The sequence below is a fragment of the Geotrypetes seraphini genome, chromosome 13, assembly GCF_902459505.1.
Source record: "Geotrypetes seraphini chromosome 13, aGeoSer1.1, whole genome shotgun sequence".
In the NCBI taxonomy this organism is placed as follows: domain Eukaryota; kingdom Metazoa; phylum Chordata; class Amphibia; order Gymnophiona; family Dermophiidae; genus Geotrypetes; species Geotrypetes seraphini.
In genome coordinates, this window is record NC_047096.1 from 40,071,610 (window position 1) to 40,093,838 (window position 22,229).

Below are 22,229 nucleotides of genomic sequence, written 5' to 3' on the forward strand. Positions count from 1 at the left end.
CTCCAACGCACTCAGTCACACCGGAAAGTCCCACAATTGTTTTTGTCCTTCGACCCAAACCGGTTAGGTCACCCAGTCTCCAAGCGCACCTTGTCCAACTGGTTGGCCGATTGCATCTCCTTCTGCTACGCTCAGGCTGGTCTCACACTGCATGGTCGAGTAACGGAACACAAGGTCCGAGCGATGGCAGCCTCCGTAGCGTTCCTCAGGTCCACACCTATCGAGGAAATCTGCAAGGCTGCCACGTGGTCTTCGGTTCATACTTTCACCTCCCACTACTGTCTGGACTCACTGTCCAGGAGCGATGGCCGGTTCGGCCAATCAGTTTTGCGAAATCTATTTGCTTAAATTGCCAATTTCCCTCCATCCCTTTTCAGTTAGCTTGAAGGTCACCCACATGTGAGAATATCATGCCTGCTTGTCCTGGGATAAAGCACAGTTACTTACCGTAACAGGTGTTATCCAGGGACAGCAGGCATATATTCTCACAACCCGCCCACCTCCCCGAGGTTGGCTTCTTTGCTAGTTAAGTGAACTGGAGACCACGAGGGGATGCGCCCCCTAGTGGAGCAGGAAGGCACGCATGCGTGGAGCAGCAGAGCAAACTTAAATCTTCAATCAAGTTTGCTTGAAAATGCTTCCGCATCGGGGCTCCGTAGATGACGTCACCCACATGTGAGAATATATGCCTGCTGTCCCTGGATAACATCTGTTACGGTAAGTAACTGTGCTTTCTCTGCCTAAGCAGTTCAGGCGGTGATTTGTTGCGGTCTGGTGGCTTGGGCTTGTTTTCAGTGGATCGAGTATGTCCTTGACTGAGTCTGATGACTGGTCCTTGGTGAATCAGGAGCTAGTCATAATTGAAATGGGTGCCTCTTATCTCTCTGATGCTCTGTAGGACCTGTTGTGAGCATTAGCTAAGTCCATGGCACTTGGGGTGGCTGCTTATCGTACCTTGTGGCTTGGGCTTGGCCTGCGGATTCTGCATCTAAGGCTAAGCTGACAAAATTTCCCTTTCAGGGGGTCTTTTATGTTTGGCAAGGATTTGGACTGCTAGGTGCCCTATCTTCCTGAGGACCATACCCACACGCCTGCGTGGAGTGGCATTGCTGGGGGGCATTTGCGTGATTTCCGCAGATATCGCCCTGATCGAGGGGCTGCTTCCCGGCCTCTGGGTCGCCCCAGGGCTGTTTCAGCATATGCATTCCTTTTGGGGGGCCTGTTGATGGGGACGTGATTCCTCCGTCGGTTCCTCCACCGCCCGTCCAACCCAATGATTCTTTGCCGGCACCTCCCTTGGTTCCGGTGGGTTCTCAGTTGTGAGATTTTTAGTAAGGGTGGGCCGCGATCACGACGGATCAATGGGTCTTGGATGTGATTCGGGACTGATATGCTCTAGAATTTTCCTGCTCCTTGCTAGATCGCTTTCTCACTTCTCCTTGTCAGGTGGTGTCGGACTCTACGATTGCTAGATCTCCAGGTGGTGGTGCCAGTGGCTCCGCAGATGGTGCCCAAGAAAGAGGGGACTTTTCAGCCCATCTTAGAACTGAAGGGGCTCAACAGGGCTCCGCGTGTTCTCTCTTTTCACATGGAAACCCTGAGATCTATCTACCTCTCTCGATCTGACGGAGGCCTGTTCCGATTTGAGCCTCCCAGCAGCGGTTCCTTTGCTTTGCGATCTTGGGTCGGCACTACCAGTTTTGTGCTCTCCCCTCTGCGGACGTTCACCAAAATAATAGTGTTCATGGCAGTGGCATTGCACAAGGAGGGCATTCTGGCTCACCCCTATCTGGACAACTGGTTGATCAGAGCAAAGTCTTTTCAGGAGAGCTATCGGGTTACGGCTCGGATTGTGGAATTCCTGAAGTTGCTGGGGTGGGTAGTCAATCTGTCCAAAAGCTGTTTGGCTCCATCTCAGCACCTGGAGTACTTTGGGGTTCTTTTCGACACCAGCTTGGGGAAGGTCTTCTTGCCGTAGGCCCACGTGGTCAAGTTGCAGTTGCAAATTCGCCTTCTGATGACATCTCCATGTCCTCAAGCTCAGGGTTTTCTCCAGGTCTTGGGGTCGATGGCGGCCTCCCTGGATGTGGTTCAGTGGGCCCGAGCTCGCATGCTCTGCTTCAGCAGTGGTTGCCCCCGGTACACAAGTTGGGCTTTCCTGTTTCCTCTTCGGGGGTTAATTCATAGCAGTCTCTGTTGGTGGCTCCAGTCTTCCAATGTGGTGCAAGGGGGTGAGTCTGGATCAGCCCCAGTGGATAGTTCTTCTCACAGACGTTAGTCTCCTCGGTTGAGGAGCTCAGTGTCTCGGTCGCTCAGCTTAGGGCCACTGGTCTCAGGAGGAGGCTTCTTGGTCGATCAGTGTTTTGGAGACCAGGGCCATCTGGCTGGCATTGCTAGTGTTCTAGACCTTGTTGACAGGCAAGTCTGTTCAGGTTCTCTTGGACAATGCCACAGCTGTGGCTTATGTCTTATCGTCATGGTAAAACCAGGAGTCGTCTGGTGGTGCAGGAGGTGGCTCTGCTCATGGTGCAGGCAGTTTCATCTTCTGGACATCTCGGCTTCCCACATAGCAGGGGTGGAAAATGTCCTGGCGGACTTCCTCAGTCATCACGTGCTAGATCCCAGAGAGGGGTCAGCCAGTCCTGGACCTGATGGCCACAAGCACCTCATTCTTCAGTTGGCGCAGGAATGTTCAGGCTGAGGGGTTGGATGCTCTGGTGCAGCACTGGCCGATGGCAGGTCTCCTGTATGTATTTCCTCCGTGGCTGATGGTGGACAGAGTTCTTCTTTGCATTGCTTGGCACCCCGGCCGTGTGATCCTGGTGGCTCCAGACTGGCCCAGGCACCCATGGTACGTGGATCTGGTTCATCTTTTGGTGGTAGATCCTCTTCCGCTGCCTATTGCCAGATCTTCTGTCTCAGGGCCCCATTCCAATGTTAGATCCGGGTCCCTTTTGTCTTACAGCTTGGCTCTTGAGAGGGAACACCTAGGTAGGAAAGGTTATTCAAATAAAGTGATTTCCACTCTTGGGTTCTTGGAGGCTTTCCATTTCTCGGGCTTATGTGCATGTTTGGCATATTTTTGAAGAGTGGTGTGCTGCGCAGGGTGTGGTTTCCTTTTGTGCTTCTTTGCCTCACATGTTGGATTTTTTGCAGGATGACCTGGGTCTACTCTCTGGCAGCTGGCAGCTTTGTCTGCATTTTGCAGATTTTTGGAGAGGACCCTTTCTTTTCAGGCTGGTAAAATGAATGATTGGTTGAGTAAAACCATTTTGAAAGTTTCTTCTTACCGATCTTTCAGAAAATCAGTAGACCTATCCTTTTTGGTAAATTTGTACCTTCATAATCAAACCACTGAATTTTGACATCATTTGTAACTTCTCTGTTGTCAGTTGTCTCTTTGTGAACTGCTTAGAACTGTTATGGTATTACGGTATGCAAAAATAAAGTTGTTATTATTATTCCCGGACGTAGTTCACTTTTTGCAGGCAGCCAAATTGATTCAGCCTCTTGTTCGGCCTTTAGTTCCAGGTTGGGATCTCAATCTGGTCCTGTCCGTGCTCATGCACCCTCCTTTTGAGCCCCTGGGTTCCTGCTCGTTAAAAGATCTTACTCTCAAGGCAGTGTTCCTGGTGACCATTACTTATGTGAGACGAGTTTCTGAGTTGCAGGCTTTCTCTTGTAGGCCTCCCTTCCTGGAGTTTTCTGGTGAGCGGGTTGTGCTTCGGCCTGTTCCTTCCTTTCTGCCAAAGGTAGTCTTGTCTTTTTATGTCAACCAGTCTATGGGCCTCCCAGTCTTGGGTAGCTGGGAGGGTTCCTCAGAACAGAGGCAGTTGCACAAGTTGGATGTTTTTAGGGTCCTTTGCTCTTATGTTCAGCGGATCCAGGAGTTCCGGAAGTCAGATCATCTTTTTGTCCTCTTGGTGGGTCCTCGTAAGGGGAATGGCACTTCCAAGGCTAGCATTGCACGCTGGATCAAGAAGACTTGCTTCTACATATCTTCAGAAAAAGCCTGTTCTAGAATTTCTCAAGGCTCATTCCACTTGGGGTTGGGCAGCTTCTTGGACTGAGTCTTCTCTGGTGCTTCCAGTGGTTATCTATAAGACCACAGTTTGGTCTCTGCATTTCTTCATGCATTACTACCGGGTGGACCTTCAGATGCGCTGAGACGCTGTGCTTGTTGAGCGTGTTCTGGTGGCGGCCCTCCAGGGGTCCCATCCATGATGGGTATGGCTTTGGTACATCCCATCAGTGAAGCTATACCAGTCTGGAGAGATGTTAAAGAAGGAAAAATTAGGTTCTTACCTTCTAATTTTCTTTCTTTTAGATTCTCTAGGCTGGTATAGCACACCACCCTATCTGTCTGTCTGTCTTGTTCTTGCGGTTTTTTCACATGAAGATTTTTACTTTTTCTGTGGGTTCTAGTATTTTTCTAGGGCTGGGGAGATCAAAGAACAGCAGCTATGGTCAACTGGTGAGCTGTGGGGACATTTTACTGCAGGGGCTTGTTCTGTGCACTTTCCAACAGTATAGTACTCCCCCCGATATTTACAGGGGTTCCATTCCAGGAACCCCTGTGAATATTGAAAAACCATGAATACGGTTTTTCGCTTGGGGAGGCAGAAGAGGGCAGCTGGAGCACCAGCGAATGAAGGAAATCACTTGCGGTATGCTCCGACCACCTCTTCCTGTACTAAAGTCGGGCTTCACCAACCAGGAGCTGCTTTTGACACGCAGCTCCTGATTGGTAAAGCCCGACTTTAGTACAGAAAGAGGTGGTCGGAGAATACCACAAATGACTGGGTCTGCAAACCACAAATTCGCGGGGGAACACTGTATTCCTATACGTTTAGTTTACTCCTTGTTCACAGTGCTGTTACTGTTAAATATTAACACTTCTTAGTTCTGCTTGGCTATTCGTCTGGGTTGCTAGAGGGAGCTACAGCCATTAATACTACAACCAAAGTTTGGTCTGTCTCCACCTGCTGGTCAAAGTGAGCTATTACCCATCAATGAAGCTCTACCGGTCTGGAGAATCTAAAAGAAAGAGAATTAGCAGGTAAGAACCTAATTTCTCCTTTTACCTGTAGAAAGGGTCAGCTCTGGGCTACTGAGCAAATGCTGGTTGAGTCTCATCACTGGCAGACTGTTCTGCTCTTCCTAACATCATCATGAACATGAATGTACTCTGAGTTTATGCCTCCATTCTCTGTGATTACAGGTTTGGAGAATTTTGCCTGGTACACTTGCTGTTGAAGAGAAATCCAGTCATGTTCTCTCAGCATTTTATAGAATGCATTTTCCACTTCAACAGCTATGAGAAACATGAGAAGTACAATAAATTTCCGCAATCTGAACGGTAGGTATAAAATCATCACACATGATTTTAAGCCTTGGCATAGATATGTTGGAGAGATCATTATGCTAGTTAAAGGTGGTTTTGGATTTTTGTGTTTGACTAATGGTTCATTTCAATGATCCTGGTGTAATATGCCAGTCTCAGTCTTGGCAGCAAACTACTTTGCTAACATCTTGATCTTCTTAACAGGGTGAAGAACCTTTTTTCCTTGAAAGGGAAGACCAATAAAGAGAAACGAATAAAAATCTATAAGTTTTTGCTGGAGCATTTCACAGATGAGCAAAGGTTTAACATTACAACCAAGATCAGTCAAAATGTCCTAGGTAATTACAGGAGCAGTGAAAGACAAAACACATTTAATTGAAAAAAAATCCCCTCTGTTGCTGGATAGAGAATCCACTATTTTTTAAACATACACTTCCCCCCTCCCTATTCATGGTTTCGACTATTTGCATTTTTTTCCCCCCGGGCCCCCCCTAAAGAATCACTCGGTGACAGCCCACATCGACCAGAACCAGCCCTAGGTTTTGGATCGGGGCAAGGTGGGGGGGGGGTTGATAGGAGGCAAGCAGCCACCCCAGGAGCACAACCCTCAGGTGGATGCAGCTCCGTTGGTAACTTCATGCACGGACCTTACCTGGTGGTCTAGCGGTGACACGGGGCAGGAGCGATCTTCCTACACTCCTGCCCCTTGCAGAGCCGTGCTGTGAGTTCCATGGTCTGCATGGGACAGAAGTGTAGGAAGATCGCTCCTGCCCCACGTCACCGCTAGACCACCAGGTAAGGTCCATGGGTGGGTAAGAGTCGGTCCATGAACTTTCCTTATTCGTGGGCCGACTGTGCTCCTAACCTCTGCGAATCCGAAGGGGGGAGTGTATTAAATAGTTGAAAGATTGTCTGGCAGGAGACCTATGGCCTTCTCCTTGGATAGTGTCAGTCTGACGTCTCAGCTTTTCTCACAACAGTCTGATTAAGAAGATGGTGATGCGATTTGAACCTGTGGTAGGTCTCCATATTAAAGACTTCCTTGCTTTAAGTAGCACTAATCCCTTAGGGCTTGATTCACAAAGCAAACTGATCATGTGCCAATTGGTTTGCGAGCCCTTTACGACCAGATTTCTCTCCAACCCCATTCACTAACACCTGCAGAGATCCGATCCTGATCCTCCCATGCAACATAACCAAGTGATTGATTCACTAACAATTGCTTGGCTATTTTGAATCGGGTTTTACTATTGGCAAACCCGACTAACTGAGTTACCGACAGGTCTGCAGGTTTTTTGACAGGCCTGCCTGTCTCTTCTTTTTTTTTTCCCATGGCACAGATACTTTGCGTGTATTACACATGCAAAATATCTGCCCCATAAAAAAAAAAATAATTAAAAAGACAGGCAGGCCTGTCAAAAAAATGTGCCTCCCCACACAAACGTGCCCCCCCCCCCCCCCCCCCCCCGGAAGAAAAAAGCAGGAGGGATGCCAACTCCCTCCTGCCATCGGCAATTCAAAAAAAAAAACCCCAAAACATTCCCGATGCTGCCCCCCCATCATCCCCCCCCCCCATCCTGCGCAAATATGGCAGGAGGGAAGCCAACTCTCCCTCCTGCCACCCCCCTGACCAGCACGGCTCCAAAAAGTTGGGAAGTAGGAGGGGTACTCAGTCCCTCCTGCTCTGTAAGCCTCAGGTGCCTCAAGCCCCTCCCAAGGGCAGAGGAACCCAAGGCTCCTGAGCCAATCAGGGCCTTAGGCTCCTCCATGTGCATCACATGATGCATCGGGGCAGGACCTAAGGCCCAGCAGATGCATCGCTGGACCCAGAGGAGCAGGAGGGACTGAGCACCCTTCCTGCTCCCAACATAGAGGTACTGGGGGGCCGGCATGGCTGGTGGGGGAGGCGGGAGGCCTAAAGAGCAGGAGGGATTAAGTAACCCTTCTGCTCCCAACTTTTAGGTATGGGCCTGGCCGGAGGTGTGCCGGAGGGGGACTGTTGAGTGCCGTGCCTGGGGAGGGATGTCAACTGCCGTGCCAGGGATGGGCTGTGCTTTTTTTTTTTTTTAATTAGGCCTAATATTTTGTGGCCTATTAAAAAAAAAAAAAAGCCGACTGAGCCCAGTCACTACTGTCAGGGCTCAAGATGGTTGGTGAATCGATCAGCCTGCCTCCAATCGGACACAGATCGGAAGGTTAGTGAATCTAGCCCTTAGTCCTTTCGTGATATTATATTAAGCTTGTGCTATATCAGTCCAGCACTACATCATTGGGATACTTTCCTCCTAGCCCTGTTCCAACTCGAGAATTTGGCTTCCTTTTCATACATCAGACCAGTCAAGAATGGATATGTTATGCCCCTCAACCATCTGCTGGGGATAAAATAAAAGCTTGTAAGGGTTGCTTTTTATAGGGCGCCATGCTATCTCAGTATTTCTCTTTTTCAGCAGATAGACAAGCATAACCCATCCGTTTTGGACTGGTCTGGTAGGACTGAGGAATGGGAGGAATTAGTTGGGAAGTCCAAGGCTACAGTAAAGGCTTGGTTTTGTGAATTTATTTCTTTTAAGGAGTTGTTTCAGTAATTTTGTTCCAAGCAGTGAAGCTTCATGCAATTGCAAGTTTTGGTGTGGTAGGGTTTTATTTTATAATGGGGGTTGGGTACCCAAGTTCCCTTATAGAATGCTAGTATAACTTTATCAGTATGCCTAACAGTTAAGCAACTGAAGTTAAACCAGCCATAAAACTGATTTTGGTGCCGGCACCTAAATATGTCAGGGCTGCATATAATTTACATTACTTTTGATTGTAACTGGGAGTCTTGCCCTTGCTCTGCCCTTGTGGTTGCCCCTCTTGCAAATATATGTAGTATAAGTTTAAGTGGTATTTACAGAATAGTTCTTAACATTTATGCATGGAAGGGGCATGTAAATGTGGGTGCCTAGATTTACCCTTTACATATACACTTCTCCCTCCGTATTCGTGGTGGATGCGTTTCTGCAATAGGCAGGAATATGAAAAAACCGCGAATGACTTTTTTGTTTGCGATTTTTGGAAAGTGACATCGTTTTTACTATTGAAACCACGAATAACGTAGCAACTGTTATTCGCGGTTTTTGAATTAAGCTGCCACTATTACTACTATTGAAATAAGATGCCACTATTGCTACAAACCAGCGATTTCTGGGTAGCCAAGCAGTGATTTCTGGGCAGCCAACCAGCGATTTCAGGGCAGGCAAGCAGACAATCGGTGATTTCAGGGCAGCCAAACAGCGATTTCATGCATGCTGGGAAGAAGCCTTTCTAGGGATGCTAGGAAGCAGCGTTTTTCTCGGTGCACATTTGGAAACATGGAATCAGCCATTTTCAGAGTTACAGTACAGTAATGGTAAGTGATAAACTTTTTTATCGGTACTGTACAGTAAAAGGAAAAAACTTTAGTGATGATGGCTTTTGGGGGGATGGAGTCAGCAGCCAAAAAATCGCAAATAAGCGAATCCGTAGATACGGAAACTGTGAATATGGAGGGAGAAGTGTATAGGCATTCAGAGAGCCGAGATCACAACTACTTATCCTTTCTATAACACTACTAGACATATGAAGCACTGTACATCAGAATATAGAAGAGACAGTCCCTGCTCAAAAGAGCTGAAAATCTAGTCAAAACAGACAAATGGGACAGAAGGTGCATCTATACACAGTACTCAGGTGGGGGAATTACAAAGGGTGCTTAGCAGGTGGGTTGGAGTTTGGAATCGAAAGCATTTTCAAAGAAGCAGGCTTTGAGTCTGGATTTTGAATACTGTTGAGACAGTCAACTCTTTACCAGGTTATATTAGGGAAGCAAGGATCCTTAACAAATTTAAGGGAACGTTAAAGTGCTAGCTCTACAAAGACACATTCAAAACTTGAATTTCTTATGAGGCTATCTTAATATTAATTTTAATAAACAAATTACTCCCTTCCTCTTGTTTTCCCATTTTTGTCTCTCTTTCATTTAATTGTCGGTCCACCTTTTGCCCTTCTGTACTTGTTTGTTTTGGTATACATCTTAATGTGGTAAATTTAGTCCGTCTCGCCTAATTGTTAACTGTACGTTGCTTTGAAATTTGAAACTGCGATTTAATCAAACTTTTAAACTTGAAACTTGCATAAGAGTGATTGGCATGCTTGTTACCGCTATTATATTGCATATTCATTAGGGATATCCTGAAAATTCGACATTCTGGTACACATACATCCTCAGCTTTTGATAGATCTTAATGTTAATGGTAAACTGCTTGAGTTTTCACAGTTGCAACATAAATATGGCCTTAATAAATCACAAAATTTTAGATGGATGTAACCAGTGTTCCCTCTAAGCGGGCGGGTGTTGTGAGCAAACTTTTTTCACCGTGAGCCAAAAATATCGGGCGCCAGCAAGTTATGAGCCAACTCGCCCGATTCTCCTCTCGCCGCCCTGCCATCTGCCGTACGCCTCTTCCGATCGTGCGCTGTGACGAGAAACGTGTGCGCTGCGATGTAATATTTTGTGCGCCAGCGCACGCCAGCGCAGCTTAGCGGGAACACTGGTTCAAATGGTTTTATTTATTTCCCCAAATTTATTTTTGTTATACGCATTGAAAATATTTGATATTGCGTTTAAATCAAAATCTCAATAAACTTGAAACGAGTGCCCGTGAGATTGTGGGAGGGTTAAATACTCAAAACTTAGAAGTTTTTGCTACACCAGCTTTCTGGTATCTTTACATACAGTGGCGTACCTAGCATATGTAACATCCGGGGCCCATCATTTTTTGGCACCCCCCCCCATCTGTAAGAAAAACATGATTTTTAGTAACAAACCACACGTCACACATGAGTACCTAGGAAAAGGCAGCATCTTACATATTGCAGTGAGCAGTACATCAATACACCCATTGTAAAACTAAACAAGCCAGACCAGCACAGATCAATCCTACACCGTCAATCCTAACAGAAAACCATGTCTTTCGAACACACAGAACACAGAAAACACCTTCGCCTAGTAAGGAATATGTAATCACAAACTAACCCCTCCCTCTTTTACAAAACTGTAGTGTGGATTTTAGCTACGGAGGTAACAGCTCTGATGCTCATAAAATTCTGAGCATCAGAGCTGCTACCACCAAGGCTGGTGCTAAAAAACGCTTCACAGTTTTGTAAAAGGGGGGATAAAATAAAAATACATAGACAAAGGTTAAATTGAACCAGCAAGAAGCTGGACTCTGCATACAATGCTTCACAGAAACAGTGACACATGTCTCCTAAAGCAATAAATAAATAGAAATTTTTTTCTACCTTTGTCTTCTGTGGTTTCTCCTTTCCTCATCTTCTTGTAACTCTCTTCCTTCCATTCACTGTCTGCCGTCTCTCTTCCCCTATATGGCATCTTCTCTCCTTCTATGCCCCTTCCAGAAACTGTATGCCTCCCCCTTCCATCTCTCCTTTCACCCCATTGGTCTGGCATCTCTCTCCTCGCCTTCCCTCTCCCACACCTCTCCTCATAGTCTGGTATCTCCCCTTCCCTGATTCTCTGGCATCTCTCTCCTTTCCTTTTCTTCCATCTTTCGTTCCCCCTCCATGCTCTCACATCTCCCCCTTCCTTTTCCCTTAGACTGGCATACCTTCCTCCTATGCTCCAAGCCCTGGCATCTCCTTTAATTCCCTCCCTCATCTTCCTTCTCCCTCCAGCTGGGTACCGCAACACTCTTCCCTGCAGCTCTGCACTTCCCCCCAATTGCCATGCTTCGGTTCCTCTTCTTCCTTCCTTCCTCCCCCCCCCCCCGCGGGACCCTGCGGCACCATCAACTCTTACTCCCTCTAATGTCGGCCCTGCAGCTCCAGACTTCCTCGCACCTTCTCCCCTCCCCCTTTGGATCGCTATTATTTTAAATGTTATAGCCGCGGAGCTGTATCCATCAGTGGAGATGTCTAACCTCGGCCTGCCCCGGAACTCTTACTGCAGCAGCCGCCCGTCTAGGCAGGAACAGGAAGTCACTGTTGCAGTAAGAGTTCCGGGGCAGGCCGAGGTTAGACATCTCCACTGATGGATACAGCTCCGCGGCTATAACATTTAAAATAATAGCGATCCAAAGGGGGAGGGGAGAAGGTGCGAGGAAGTCTGGAGCTGCAGGGCCGACATTAGAGGGAGTAAGAGTTGATGGTGCCGCAGGGTCCCGCGGGGGGGGGGGGGGAGGAAGGAAGGAAGAAGAGGAACCGAAGCATGGCAATTGTGGGGAAGTGCAATCCCCCCAATGCGTCCCCTTACCTTACCTCCCCTTACCTTTGCGACGCGTGTGTGCGCTGTGAAGAGAAACTTTGCGCTGCGATGTAATATTTTGTGCGCGCGCGCAGGCCAGCGCACCTTAGCGGGAACACTGGATGTAACTGAAGCAGGCCATTCAGATGGGGTTCCCTGAATGGAAAAATCTTAATCAATATAGCTTAGAGTTCTTATTCTTTCAGGTGGATTTTCTGAAACATCAGGCCGCTCAGTGGTACAAATTAATATCTGGATTTATGAATAAAAAACCAGACTGGTCTTAGAGACATTTGGAGCATTGAGATTAAGCATCAAATTACTGCATCTCAATGGCTACGAATTTGGTCTTGGAGGATGAAATGCACAATGTCTGCATCTATGAGACAAACATGTTTTTTTCAGTTGCATAGAGCATTCTAGATCCTGTTCGTTTACAAAAATTAGATTAGAAATCAATTTGGGGCCAAATTAATAGTTTATTAGAAAATCATGTGGCATTATCGTATGATACAGTATTATTTGGCATGTCTTTGAGGGCTAAGAGCCAAATATCTTCCAAAAATAATAAACTCTTACTTATTTTAACAGGAATCACCATACAACAAATAATATGTAATTGGAAAAATTGGAATAGATTAAATTACAGTTTTTGGTGGAATTCAGTGTGTCATATTTATAAAATGGAAAGAACATTAGCTATTCAGAAAGGAAATTTTAATAAATTTCAAGATGTGTGGGGGCCAGTAACAAATTATTGCAATGAATAGGTATTATTTTCCCTGTTTTGTACAAATGAAAGAATGGGGTGAGGGAATGCGTTATGAAATGTTGAAGGGATAGGAGGGAAAGGGATAATTCTATTTAATATAAAGAATTGTAGAATTTCAAGTGATGTGTTTTAAGTCAAAATGGTGATACTTTTTGATGCACTTGATGTAAGTTATAAAAATGAATAAAGATTTTTTTTAAAAAAGAAAATCACAACCCTGGTAATACTGAGTATGAGTATGAGTATTATCCCAGGACAAGCAGGCAGCTATTCTTGACTGATGGGTGACGGCACCGACGGAGCCCCGGTACGGACAATTTTAGAGTGATTGCACTCTAAGAACTTAGAAAGTTCTGGTAGGCCGCACCGCGCACGCGCGAGTGCCTTCCCGCCCGACAGAGGCGCGCGGTCCCCAGTTTCTTAGTTTCCGCGGAGCTAAGAAGACGCGTCTCTCTCAACGGCTGTTGTGAGAGGATTTTTTGTGAACTTCCCGCTCGCGTAAACTTTTTGAGGAATATTATTTCCTTTCCTTTTTTCTTTATTTTCTTTCTTAAAAAAAAAAAAAAAAAAACATTTTGTTTTTTTGCCTGTTTTTCGGCCTTGCCCCGGCGGGGCCTTTAGCCACCATCGAGGCCTCGGCCTTCGATTTGGCTGAAGCCGTTTTTACATTCATGCCCCCCCAACCCGGCTTCAAAAAGTGCCAGCGGTGTGCACGACCAATTTCACTAACTGATCCTCATAATTGGTGTCTCCAGTGTCTTGGTCCCGACCATCGAGCGTCAACCTGCACCCGCTGTGCAACTTTAAAAAAGAGAACTCTTAAAAATCGAGAGATTCAACAAAAATTATTGTTTGGTGCCGAGATGTCTGATTCTACACCGGCACCGACATCGGCACCGGCGCAGTCGGCACCCACATCATCGACACCACGCGATACCGCGGCGGTGTCGACTCCAGGTAAGCCGGCTAAGAAGCCTTCCCCGTTGGAGCGTCCTCCGGTCTCGATGGCAGCGAGTCCAATTCTGCCGACCTCGAGGCGCCCACGGAAGCGCTCCGCTCCAATAGAGGTGAGCCCCTCGACATCGGGGTCCTCATCCTCGGAGCGTAGAGCGGCACCGAAGGTACCATTAAAGAAAAAGACGGTACCGGTGCCTTCCCTTGAGGAGCGTATAGCTGCTGTTCTGAAGGAACAACTTAAAGAACAGCTACAGCACCTCCTACCTCCAGCCCTGGCATCGAATTTGCCGGTACCAGTCCGGTCTGAGCCACCGGTACCGATAGTGGACCGTCCTATTTTATCGACGTCCACTCTATCGGTACCGGTACAGTCGGTTTCCTCGGTCTCCATGCCGATTCTGGCGCCGGAGCCGAGAGCTCACCATCAAGCTGTACAAACTTCGGCTCCGGTGCGTACTGTAGCATCTCCCGGTACCGAATCGGGCAGGTCAGGGAAGTCTCTTCACAAGTCCCGGCATTTAGAGCCTTCCACTCCAGAGTCTCGAGACCGGAGTTCTCAGGTTCGAGACCCTGACTTATGGGGTGACTCGGAGGATCCTCTTCTTTCGGAGGGAGAATGCTCTTCTGGTGATGAGGACCCGTCTCTTTTAGAAGCCTCCTCTAAACCAGAAGTATCTTCCTTTTCTTCATTTTTGAAGGAAATGTGTGATTCTCTCTCCATTCCTTTGGAGGCTGAGTCAAAGAAATCCAAGGCTTTCCTTGATGCCTTGGACTTTGACCAGCCTCCAAAGGAATACCTTAAACTCCCTCTCCATGATATATTGAGAGAGACGTTTTATAAAAATCTGGAATCTCCTTTAACTATTCCTGGAGCGCCTAGAAAGTTGGATTCCTTGTATAAAGTCATTCCTATTCCTGGGTTTGACAAGCCCCAATTAGCTCATGAGTCCCTTTTGGTTGAGTCCACTTTGAAAAAGTCCAAAGGGGCTAGTGTATATGCCTCAGTCCCTCCTGGCAGAGAGGGCAAATCTATGGACAAGTTTGGTAAAAGGCTATACCAAAATGCTATGTTAGCAAATCGATCAGGAAATTATGCATTCCATTTCTCTTTTTATCTTAAGCACTTAATACAAAATATCACTGCTTTTGAGAAATATCTTCCTGATAGGAAAAAGTCTGCTTTTCACCACACTTGTTCATCTCTTTTACAGCTTCGAAAATTCATGGTAAGATCTATCTATGATACTTTCGAGCTGACCTCCAGAGCCACGGCCATCTCAGTGGCCATGCGAAGGCTAGCCTGGCTTCGTGTTTCAGAACTGGACGTTAATCACCAGGATAGGCTAGCCAATACACCTTGCTTAGGGGATGAGCTGTTTGGAGGTTCCATGGACTCCACTACCCAGAAATTATCGGCTCATGAGACCAGATGGGACACGCTTCTTAAACCTAAGAAGCCTCCACCAACTAGGCCCTTTCGTCCACAATCAACCTACCAACGTAGATTTGTGGCTCGTCCTCTGCCTCAAACTGCTCAACAACCTAGGCGTCAGAGGCAACAGCGTCCAGCTGCTAGACAACCTCAGCAACAACAGCAGGTAAAATCTACTCCTGCACAAAAGTCTACTCAACCCTTTTGACTTGGTTCTCCAGAACATAGCCAGTCTTCTCCCTCCTACTCAACTTCCACAGCCTATAGGAGGACGTCTTTCTTATTTCATAAGCCGTTGGGAACTTATCACGTCAGATCAGTGGGTTCTGAACATCATCCACCACGGCTACTCTCTCAACTTTCAAACTCTACCTCCTCCAAGTCAACCAAAAGAGTCTGCTTCGCACAATCAGTCTTTCCTTCTTCTCCAGGAGGTTCAATCCCTTCTCCTTTTGAACGCCATAGAGGAGGTTCCTCTAGATCAAAAGGGACAGGGATTCTACTCCCGTTACTTTTTAGTCCCCAAAAAAACAGGAGATCTCAGACCAATTCTAGATCTCCGCGATCTCAACAAATGTTTGGTCAAAGAAAAGTTCAAAATGCTCTCTCTAGCCACTCTTTATCCTCTTCTAAATCAAGGCGACTGGCTATGTTCTCTCGATCTCAAAGAAGCATACACTCATATACCGGTCAATCTGGCCTCCAGACAATACCTACGCTTCATGATCAATCGTTGTCATTACCAATACAAGGTGCTACCCTTCGGTCTTGCCTCCTCTCCGAGAGTATTCACCAAATGTCTGATTGTGGTGGCTGCCTTCCTGCGATCTCACCACCTTCAGGTCTTTCCTTACCTGGACGATTGGTTGATAAAGGCCAATTCATCTCAGACTGTTCTCCTGGCCACCAACCAAACCATCAGGTTTCTTCAACTTCTGGGGTTCGAGATCAATCTACCCAAATCTCATCTCATCCCCACTCAGAGACTTCAATTCATAGGAGCTGTCTTGGACACAATCCTCATGAGAGCGTTCCTGCCGTCCAATCGTCTTCAAACGCTTCACTCTCTATGTCAGCAGGTGCTTCCACAGCGTTCCATCACAGCAAAGCAAATGATGATTCTCTTGGGTCACATGGCCTCCACAGTTCATGTCACGCCTCTTGCACGTCTTCACCTGCGCACTCCTCAATGGACACTAGCTACCCAGTGGTCCCAAGCGACGGATCCTTGCTCACGTCACATATCTGTGACATCATCTCTTCGTCAGTCTCTACAATGGTGGTTGGTATCCTCAAATCTGTCCAGAGGTCTTCTGTTCCATCAACCTCCTCATCAACTAGTCATCACCACCGATGCCTCCCCTTATGCATGGGGAGCTCATTTGAACGAGTTCCAAACTCAAGGTCTTTGGACTGCCCAGGAAAAGAAGCGTCACATCAATTTCCTGGAACTCAGAGCGATGTTTTATGCCCTCAAGGCCTTCCAACATCTTCTTTTTCCTCAAGTTGTCCTGTTGTGCACAGACAATCAAGTTGCGATGTACTACATCAACAAACAGGGTGGGACGGGCTCTCGCCTCTTATGCCAGGAAGCCCAAAAGATCTGGACTTGGGCCATAAATCACCATCTATTCCTGAAAGCTATTTACATTCAGGGAGAGGAGAATTCCTTAGCGGACAAGCTCAGCAGAGTTCTCCAACCTCACGAATGGACAATCGATCCGGTAACTCTACAATCCATCTTCGCTCAATGGGGCACCCCTCAGATAGACCTCTTTGCAGCTCCGCACAATCATCAGCTGCCCCTATTCTGCTCCAGACTCTACTCACCTCACCGTCTGGCAGCGGATGCTTTTCTCCTCGATTGGTCCAATCTGTTCCTGTACGCTTTCCCTCCTCTGCCTCTCATGTTGAGAACATTATTCAAGCTCAAGAGGGATCAAGCAACCATGATTCTGATTGCTCCGAGGTGGCCCAGGCAACATTGGTTCTCCCTTCTACTTCAACTCAGTTCCAGGGAACCTTTTCTTCTGCCTCTGTATCCTTCTCTGCTTACTCAGCATCAGGAAACTCTCCTACACCCCAACCTACAGTCTCTGCACCTGACAGCTTGGTATCTCTCGGGCTGACTTCTCATGATACACTCTTGTCTCAGCCTGTTCGTTCAATTCTGGATGCCTCCAGGAAACCGGCCACTCTTCAATGTTACCATCAGAAGTGGACACGGTTTTCTTCATGGTGTTTTCTCCATCATTATGATCCCACTTCCCTTGCAGTGGAGACATTGTTGGATTATCTCCTTTCTTTGTCAGACTCTGGCCTCAAGTCCACTTCAATCAGAGTCCATCTTAGTGCTATAGCAGCTTTTCATGAGCCAATCCATGGAAAACTCCTCTCAGCTCATCCCTTAGTGTCCAGGTTCATGCGGGGTCTTTTTAATGTGAAACCACCTCTTAAAGCCCCTCCTGTTATCTGGGATCTTAATGTAGTTCTTTCCGCTTTAATGAAGCCTCCATTTGAACCCTTGGCTACTGCTTCTTTCAAGTTTCTCACTTGGAAGGTGCTTTTTCTTATTGCTCTTACCTCTGCCAGGAGGGTCAGTGAGCTCCATGCACTAGTGTCGGATCCACCTTTTACAGTCTTTCATCATGACAAGGTGGTTCTGCGTACTCATCCAGAGTTTCTCCCGAAGGTTGTCTCTGAATTCCATCTCAACCAATCCATTGTTCTGCCTGTCTTTTTTCCAAAACCTCACTCTCATTCTGGTGAACAGGCTTTACATACTTTGGACTGTAAGAGGGCTCTGGCTTACTATTTAGACCGTACTAAGCCTCACAGATCATTCCCTCAACTCTTTCTGTCCTTTGATCCAAATAAATTGGGACGTCCTGTTTCGAAACGTACGCTGTCAAATTGGCTCGCAGCGTGCATTTCATTCTGTTATGCTCAGACCGGACTGACACTGGAAGGTTCTGTCACAGCCCATAAAGTCCGAGCTATGGCAGCATCTGTAGCTTTCCTCCGATCCACGCCCATTGAGGAAATCTGCAAAGCTGCCACTTGGTCCTCAGTTCATACTTTTACATCTCATTATTGTCTGGACACATTTTCCAGACGGGATGGACACTTCGGCCAATCTGTTTTGCAAAATTTGTTTTCCTAATGGCCAACCTTCCCTCCATCCCTCTTTTATTAGCTTGGAGGTCACCCATCAGTCAAGAATAGCTGCCTGCTTGTCCTGGGATAAAGCACAGTTACTTACCGTAACAGGTGTTATCCAGGGACAGCAGGCAGATATTCTTGCGTCCCTCCCTCCTCCCCGGGTTGGCTTCTTAGCTGGCTTATCATAACTGGGGACCGCGCGCCTCTGTCGGGCGGGAAGGCACTCGCGCGTGCGCGGTGCGGCCTACCAGAACTTTCTAAGTTCTTAGAGTGCAATCACTCTAAAATTGTCCGTACCGGGGCTCCGTCGGTGCCGTCACCCATCAGTCAAGAATATCTGCCTGCTGTCCCTGGATAACACCTGTTACGGTAAGTAACTGTGCTGTATGAGATGCACTACTGGGGCTTAACCTTTATATTCCTGATGAGGGTAGTTATAAGGCTGGTAAGAACTCTGAATTGATAGTGAAAGAGCTTCTTTTTCCCCATTGTCCTCATAGCATGCTTTGTGGATGGAATTCTCCCCTTGGATATGGAAGCCAATGATTTGCTGTCTGACGCTTTTGCTATCCTAAGCTGCAAGGAGATCAAACTATCAGCCATGAGATCAAAGCCAGGTGAGGACATCCAGCCAGATGATGATGAAATGGCCATGGCCAACGCTGTCATACAGGTTGCACAGAAAAAACTCATATCCCAGGTGAGCATCTATCAATTCTGCTCTATCTTTTGAGTCCAAGGCTTGTAACATGTCTGCAACTGGTCCAAAATGCAGCAGTTAGATTTATATTTGGATTATGAAAATTTGAGCATTTACAGCCCTACTATAAAAAATTGCATTGATTGCCTATAACAGCTAGAATCAAGTTTAAACTGGTGTTACTTGTTTTAAAATCTCACCAGGTGATGCACCCAGTTGTCTGGTTGATTTTAGTTATATTATTACAGGATGCTTAGATTACTATAAATCTTTTTCAACTAAAATATTCTACGTTAAAAAAAAGTTAGTCTGTTAGACAAGTATCTTTCCATTCAATATCAACTGGTAAAATGGTAGAATCGATTCCCTATTCAATTGTGCTCTTGTGGACAGTATTTAAGCTTTAGAAAACTCTTTAATCATCATCTTGAAACATAAAATATTTTATCATGAACTGATTGCATTGTCTAATGGATTTGAACTGTTTATTGTAGTTTCCTGGGAAATTGTCCTGGTCTCTTTGACTTGTGACCTGTCCTTGAATTGAATAGGTAAAGGTGGAATATAAAATCTTGTTAACATAACATAAAATGAGAAATATTCCAATTTGTGGTGGTTAGTTTTTATGATAATTTAACTAAGAGTTGGTTTTCACATGAGCTTTAAACTGTGATGCTGTATCTTATCTCGGCTATTCTAATTGAAAACATAATGGATATAGTTTTGCTATAACAGATGCTTCCTACTAACCCCAAACATTTTAAAAAGTAAATATGGAGGAGTATTTTCTTTGCTTATTGATTTTTGGAAGGTACAAATATGAGGGTGTGTTAAAGGAAAATACAGAAAAGAGAATTTTTTTTTTTTTTTTTTTTTAAATCCTTGATTACCCTACTTCTTGCATTTAACAGGAATAACTTAAGTCTAGAAGCTAGTTAAGGATATCACACAGAGTTGCTCCTACAGGCTAGTCTTCCTCTTGGGGATTAGTACCAAAATCTTAACTAGAGTACTGACGAATAGACTGGACAGAATCCCATGTTTGATTCATTCCCATCAATTGAGTTTTGTATTGTGGAGGTAGTGTTCTGATAGTCCTCAATGTGATATTGGAGGCTCAGAAAGACAGTGTATCCATGTTAACTTTCAATAAATGTGGAGAAAGTTTTTGATCAGGTTTACTGACCATTTATGATAAAGATCTTGAAAAAGCTAGGCCTTTGGAAAATAATTTGGAAGTCTTTACCCAGTAGAACGTGAATATGGGCTGCAGGAAGCAACTGTACCGTAGAATTACTTAGATTTTTATTGTTAAATGTTATGATAGCCTCTGGCCTGTTAATAAGGACCTTAAGAACAAGGAGAATCTAGTAGAGAAACAGAGTAAAGGCACTGCTGCATTTTATTGCTATCATGAAATGGAAGTGTAAAAAGGACTTGAATAACCAGCCATTCTCCTTTTGGCCATTTGTACTAGAAACTGCTGTAGTGAGCCATAATGTGAAGTCAACAGCAGGTATTACTTGGAAGTGCTGTTAGGTGACCAACCATTCCATTCTCTGCTTTTGTTGCAAAATACAGGTTCAAAAGAAGAACTTTATTGAAAATATTATTCCTATCATTACCTCCCTGAAGAGCTTCCTGGAGCAGAAAAGGATTCCATCTTTAAGAGATCTAATGAATTACCTGCGGGTGAGAGGAGAAAGAGATTTTATTCCTCTTATAGTGGAAGGGAACTATAAATCTTAAGTTTATTAAGGAATGAGGTCAAGAACTCAAAGGAGGTACTGCATTCCTCCTTTTAGAAACCAGCTGAAATATTTTGAGTATTTTTATGGAATAAATGCATAGATGCCATGCCCTCTGTTTTCCAGGAGATGATGCAGGACTATAGAAATGAAATTAAGGACTTCTTTGCTGTGGACAAACAGTTAGCAGCTGAACTAGAATATGATATGAAGAAATATGAAGAGCAGCTGGTGAGGGAGCAAGAGCTGGAAAAGCAGGCAGGTACAGAGCCAAGTACAGAGGTTCATACCATGCTTGGAACACCTCAGGTATGTACATTCAGCACACAAAGGTCATTTTAATAAGAAAAAATTAACTTGGGTCCAGATTCTAGTAATGGTGTCCCAAAAGTTAGGCAGATGCATGGTTTTAAAAAGAAAAAATCAGTATGGTGAACGGCGCCTATGGAAGCATCTAGGCATGCCTGAGACCGCTGTGGTTTACACTGGAAGTGACCTTAGGTGATCCTAGGCGCTTCTGTGGGTGCAAAATAGGCACCTTAAATGTAGGCCTGTAAAATTCTTAAGGTGACTGTTTTTTAAAAACAGTCGCAATTCTATAAATGGTACTGATGCATGATTGACACACAATTGGCAACTGTTTTTAGGCAGCCATCAATACGGCGCCATTGTCCCTCCAGATGTCCACAAGCTTGCCTTTATACTCTTTTCTACCAGCAATGGAGACAGAACTGATTTGATACCGTATATAGAGACCTGTGCAAACCTTACCACTCCAGTATTCTGAAGTCTGCCCAGCACTGTCCTTAAATCCCAACTACTGGGGTTGCTGTCAAAGCCCCCTCCAGCACATCCTAATCTGTTGTCATAACATAGGATATAGATCATAGAAGTCTGCCCGGCTCTGGCCTTAGTTCATCACAGCTGGAATTACTAAGCATCACACAATAAATCAACATGCATGCAGTCATTTAAGTTTTGTTTTAATAGCATCTTTTCTCTAATGAGGGGTCCTCTGTATTCATACCACACCTTTTGTAATTCAATCACCATCTTTGTCTCCCTCAACTACCTCAGGAGGGCATTCCAGTCTTTTGTGCTATTTAGAAGATACAGGAAGGGAAAAGCATCTTCAGAGGCTACAGTAGGCCATTGGCTTAAACAGGGTATTGTGCTGATGTGCATTTTGAAAGACTGGATGATACCTGATGATATCCAGGTGCACTCTACCCAGGCTGAGGCAGCTATCTGGGCAGAATAGATTGGTTCCCCCATAGAATATTTTTTACTTTAACCACTGGGTTATAACTTTGCAGGTTGGATGTGTGCAGGGCCAGTATGATGAATGCTAGTCTAGCAGGATTGCTCCCTAAATATTGTACCTGAATAGATACCATTTTTCCCTTAAATTTACAAGTTCAATACTGGGGGATGGGGGTAATTATTAGTTTATTATTTAACAACGTAAGAATGATAGGGGGAATCATATGATACATATGTTTAGATTTGCTATGTAAGGGTGGGGAGGGAGGGAGATAAGTTATGATTTGGACTATTGCTGATTATTAAGTGTTCTATTTAATGTTAAAATGTTTTCTTTAGCACTCTCCAGACCAGTAGAGGTTAATCTTTACGAATGGGTATATATCCAATCATGACCAGCAGGTGGAGACTGAAAACAAAACTGTGGGAAAGTATATAATATACTCCCTTCTCTACATTAGTCTTTTTTCAGTCTCCAGCAGGTGTTAAGTGATCTGTACCCATCTCCCTTGGTAGGGCTGTTGGAATTTGTTTAGGGGGTTTCTAGTCCCTGTTTTTGGCCGGACAGAGC

The 22,229-nt window shown here is 45.5% G+C and overlaps 1 protein-coding gene across 2 annotated transcripts in view; it reads left to right on the forward strand.

Annotated features, from left to right (window-relative positions):
* NCAPD3 (non-SMC condensin II complex subunit D3) overlaps positions 1-22,229 on the forward strand; it is a 196,370-nt gene that overhangs the window by 157,456 nt on the left and 16,685 nt on the right. For both annotated transcript variants that reach the window (XM_033919103.1, XM_033919104.1), the window contains exons 25-29: positions 5,222-5,359; positions 5,549-5,682; positions 18,448-18,647; positions 20,229-20,339; positions 20,522-20,704. In XM_033919103.1, the coding sequence (XP_033774994.1) occupies positions 5,222-5,359; positions 5,549-5,682; positions 18,448-18,647; positions 20,229-20,339; positions 20,522-20,704 (766 nt within the window). The remainder of the gene's footprint in view (positions 1-5,221; positions 5,360-5,548; positions 5,683-18,447; positions 18,648-20,228; positions 20,340-20,521; positions 20,705-22,229) is intronic.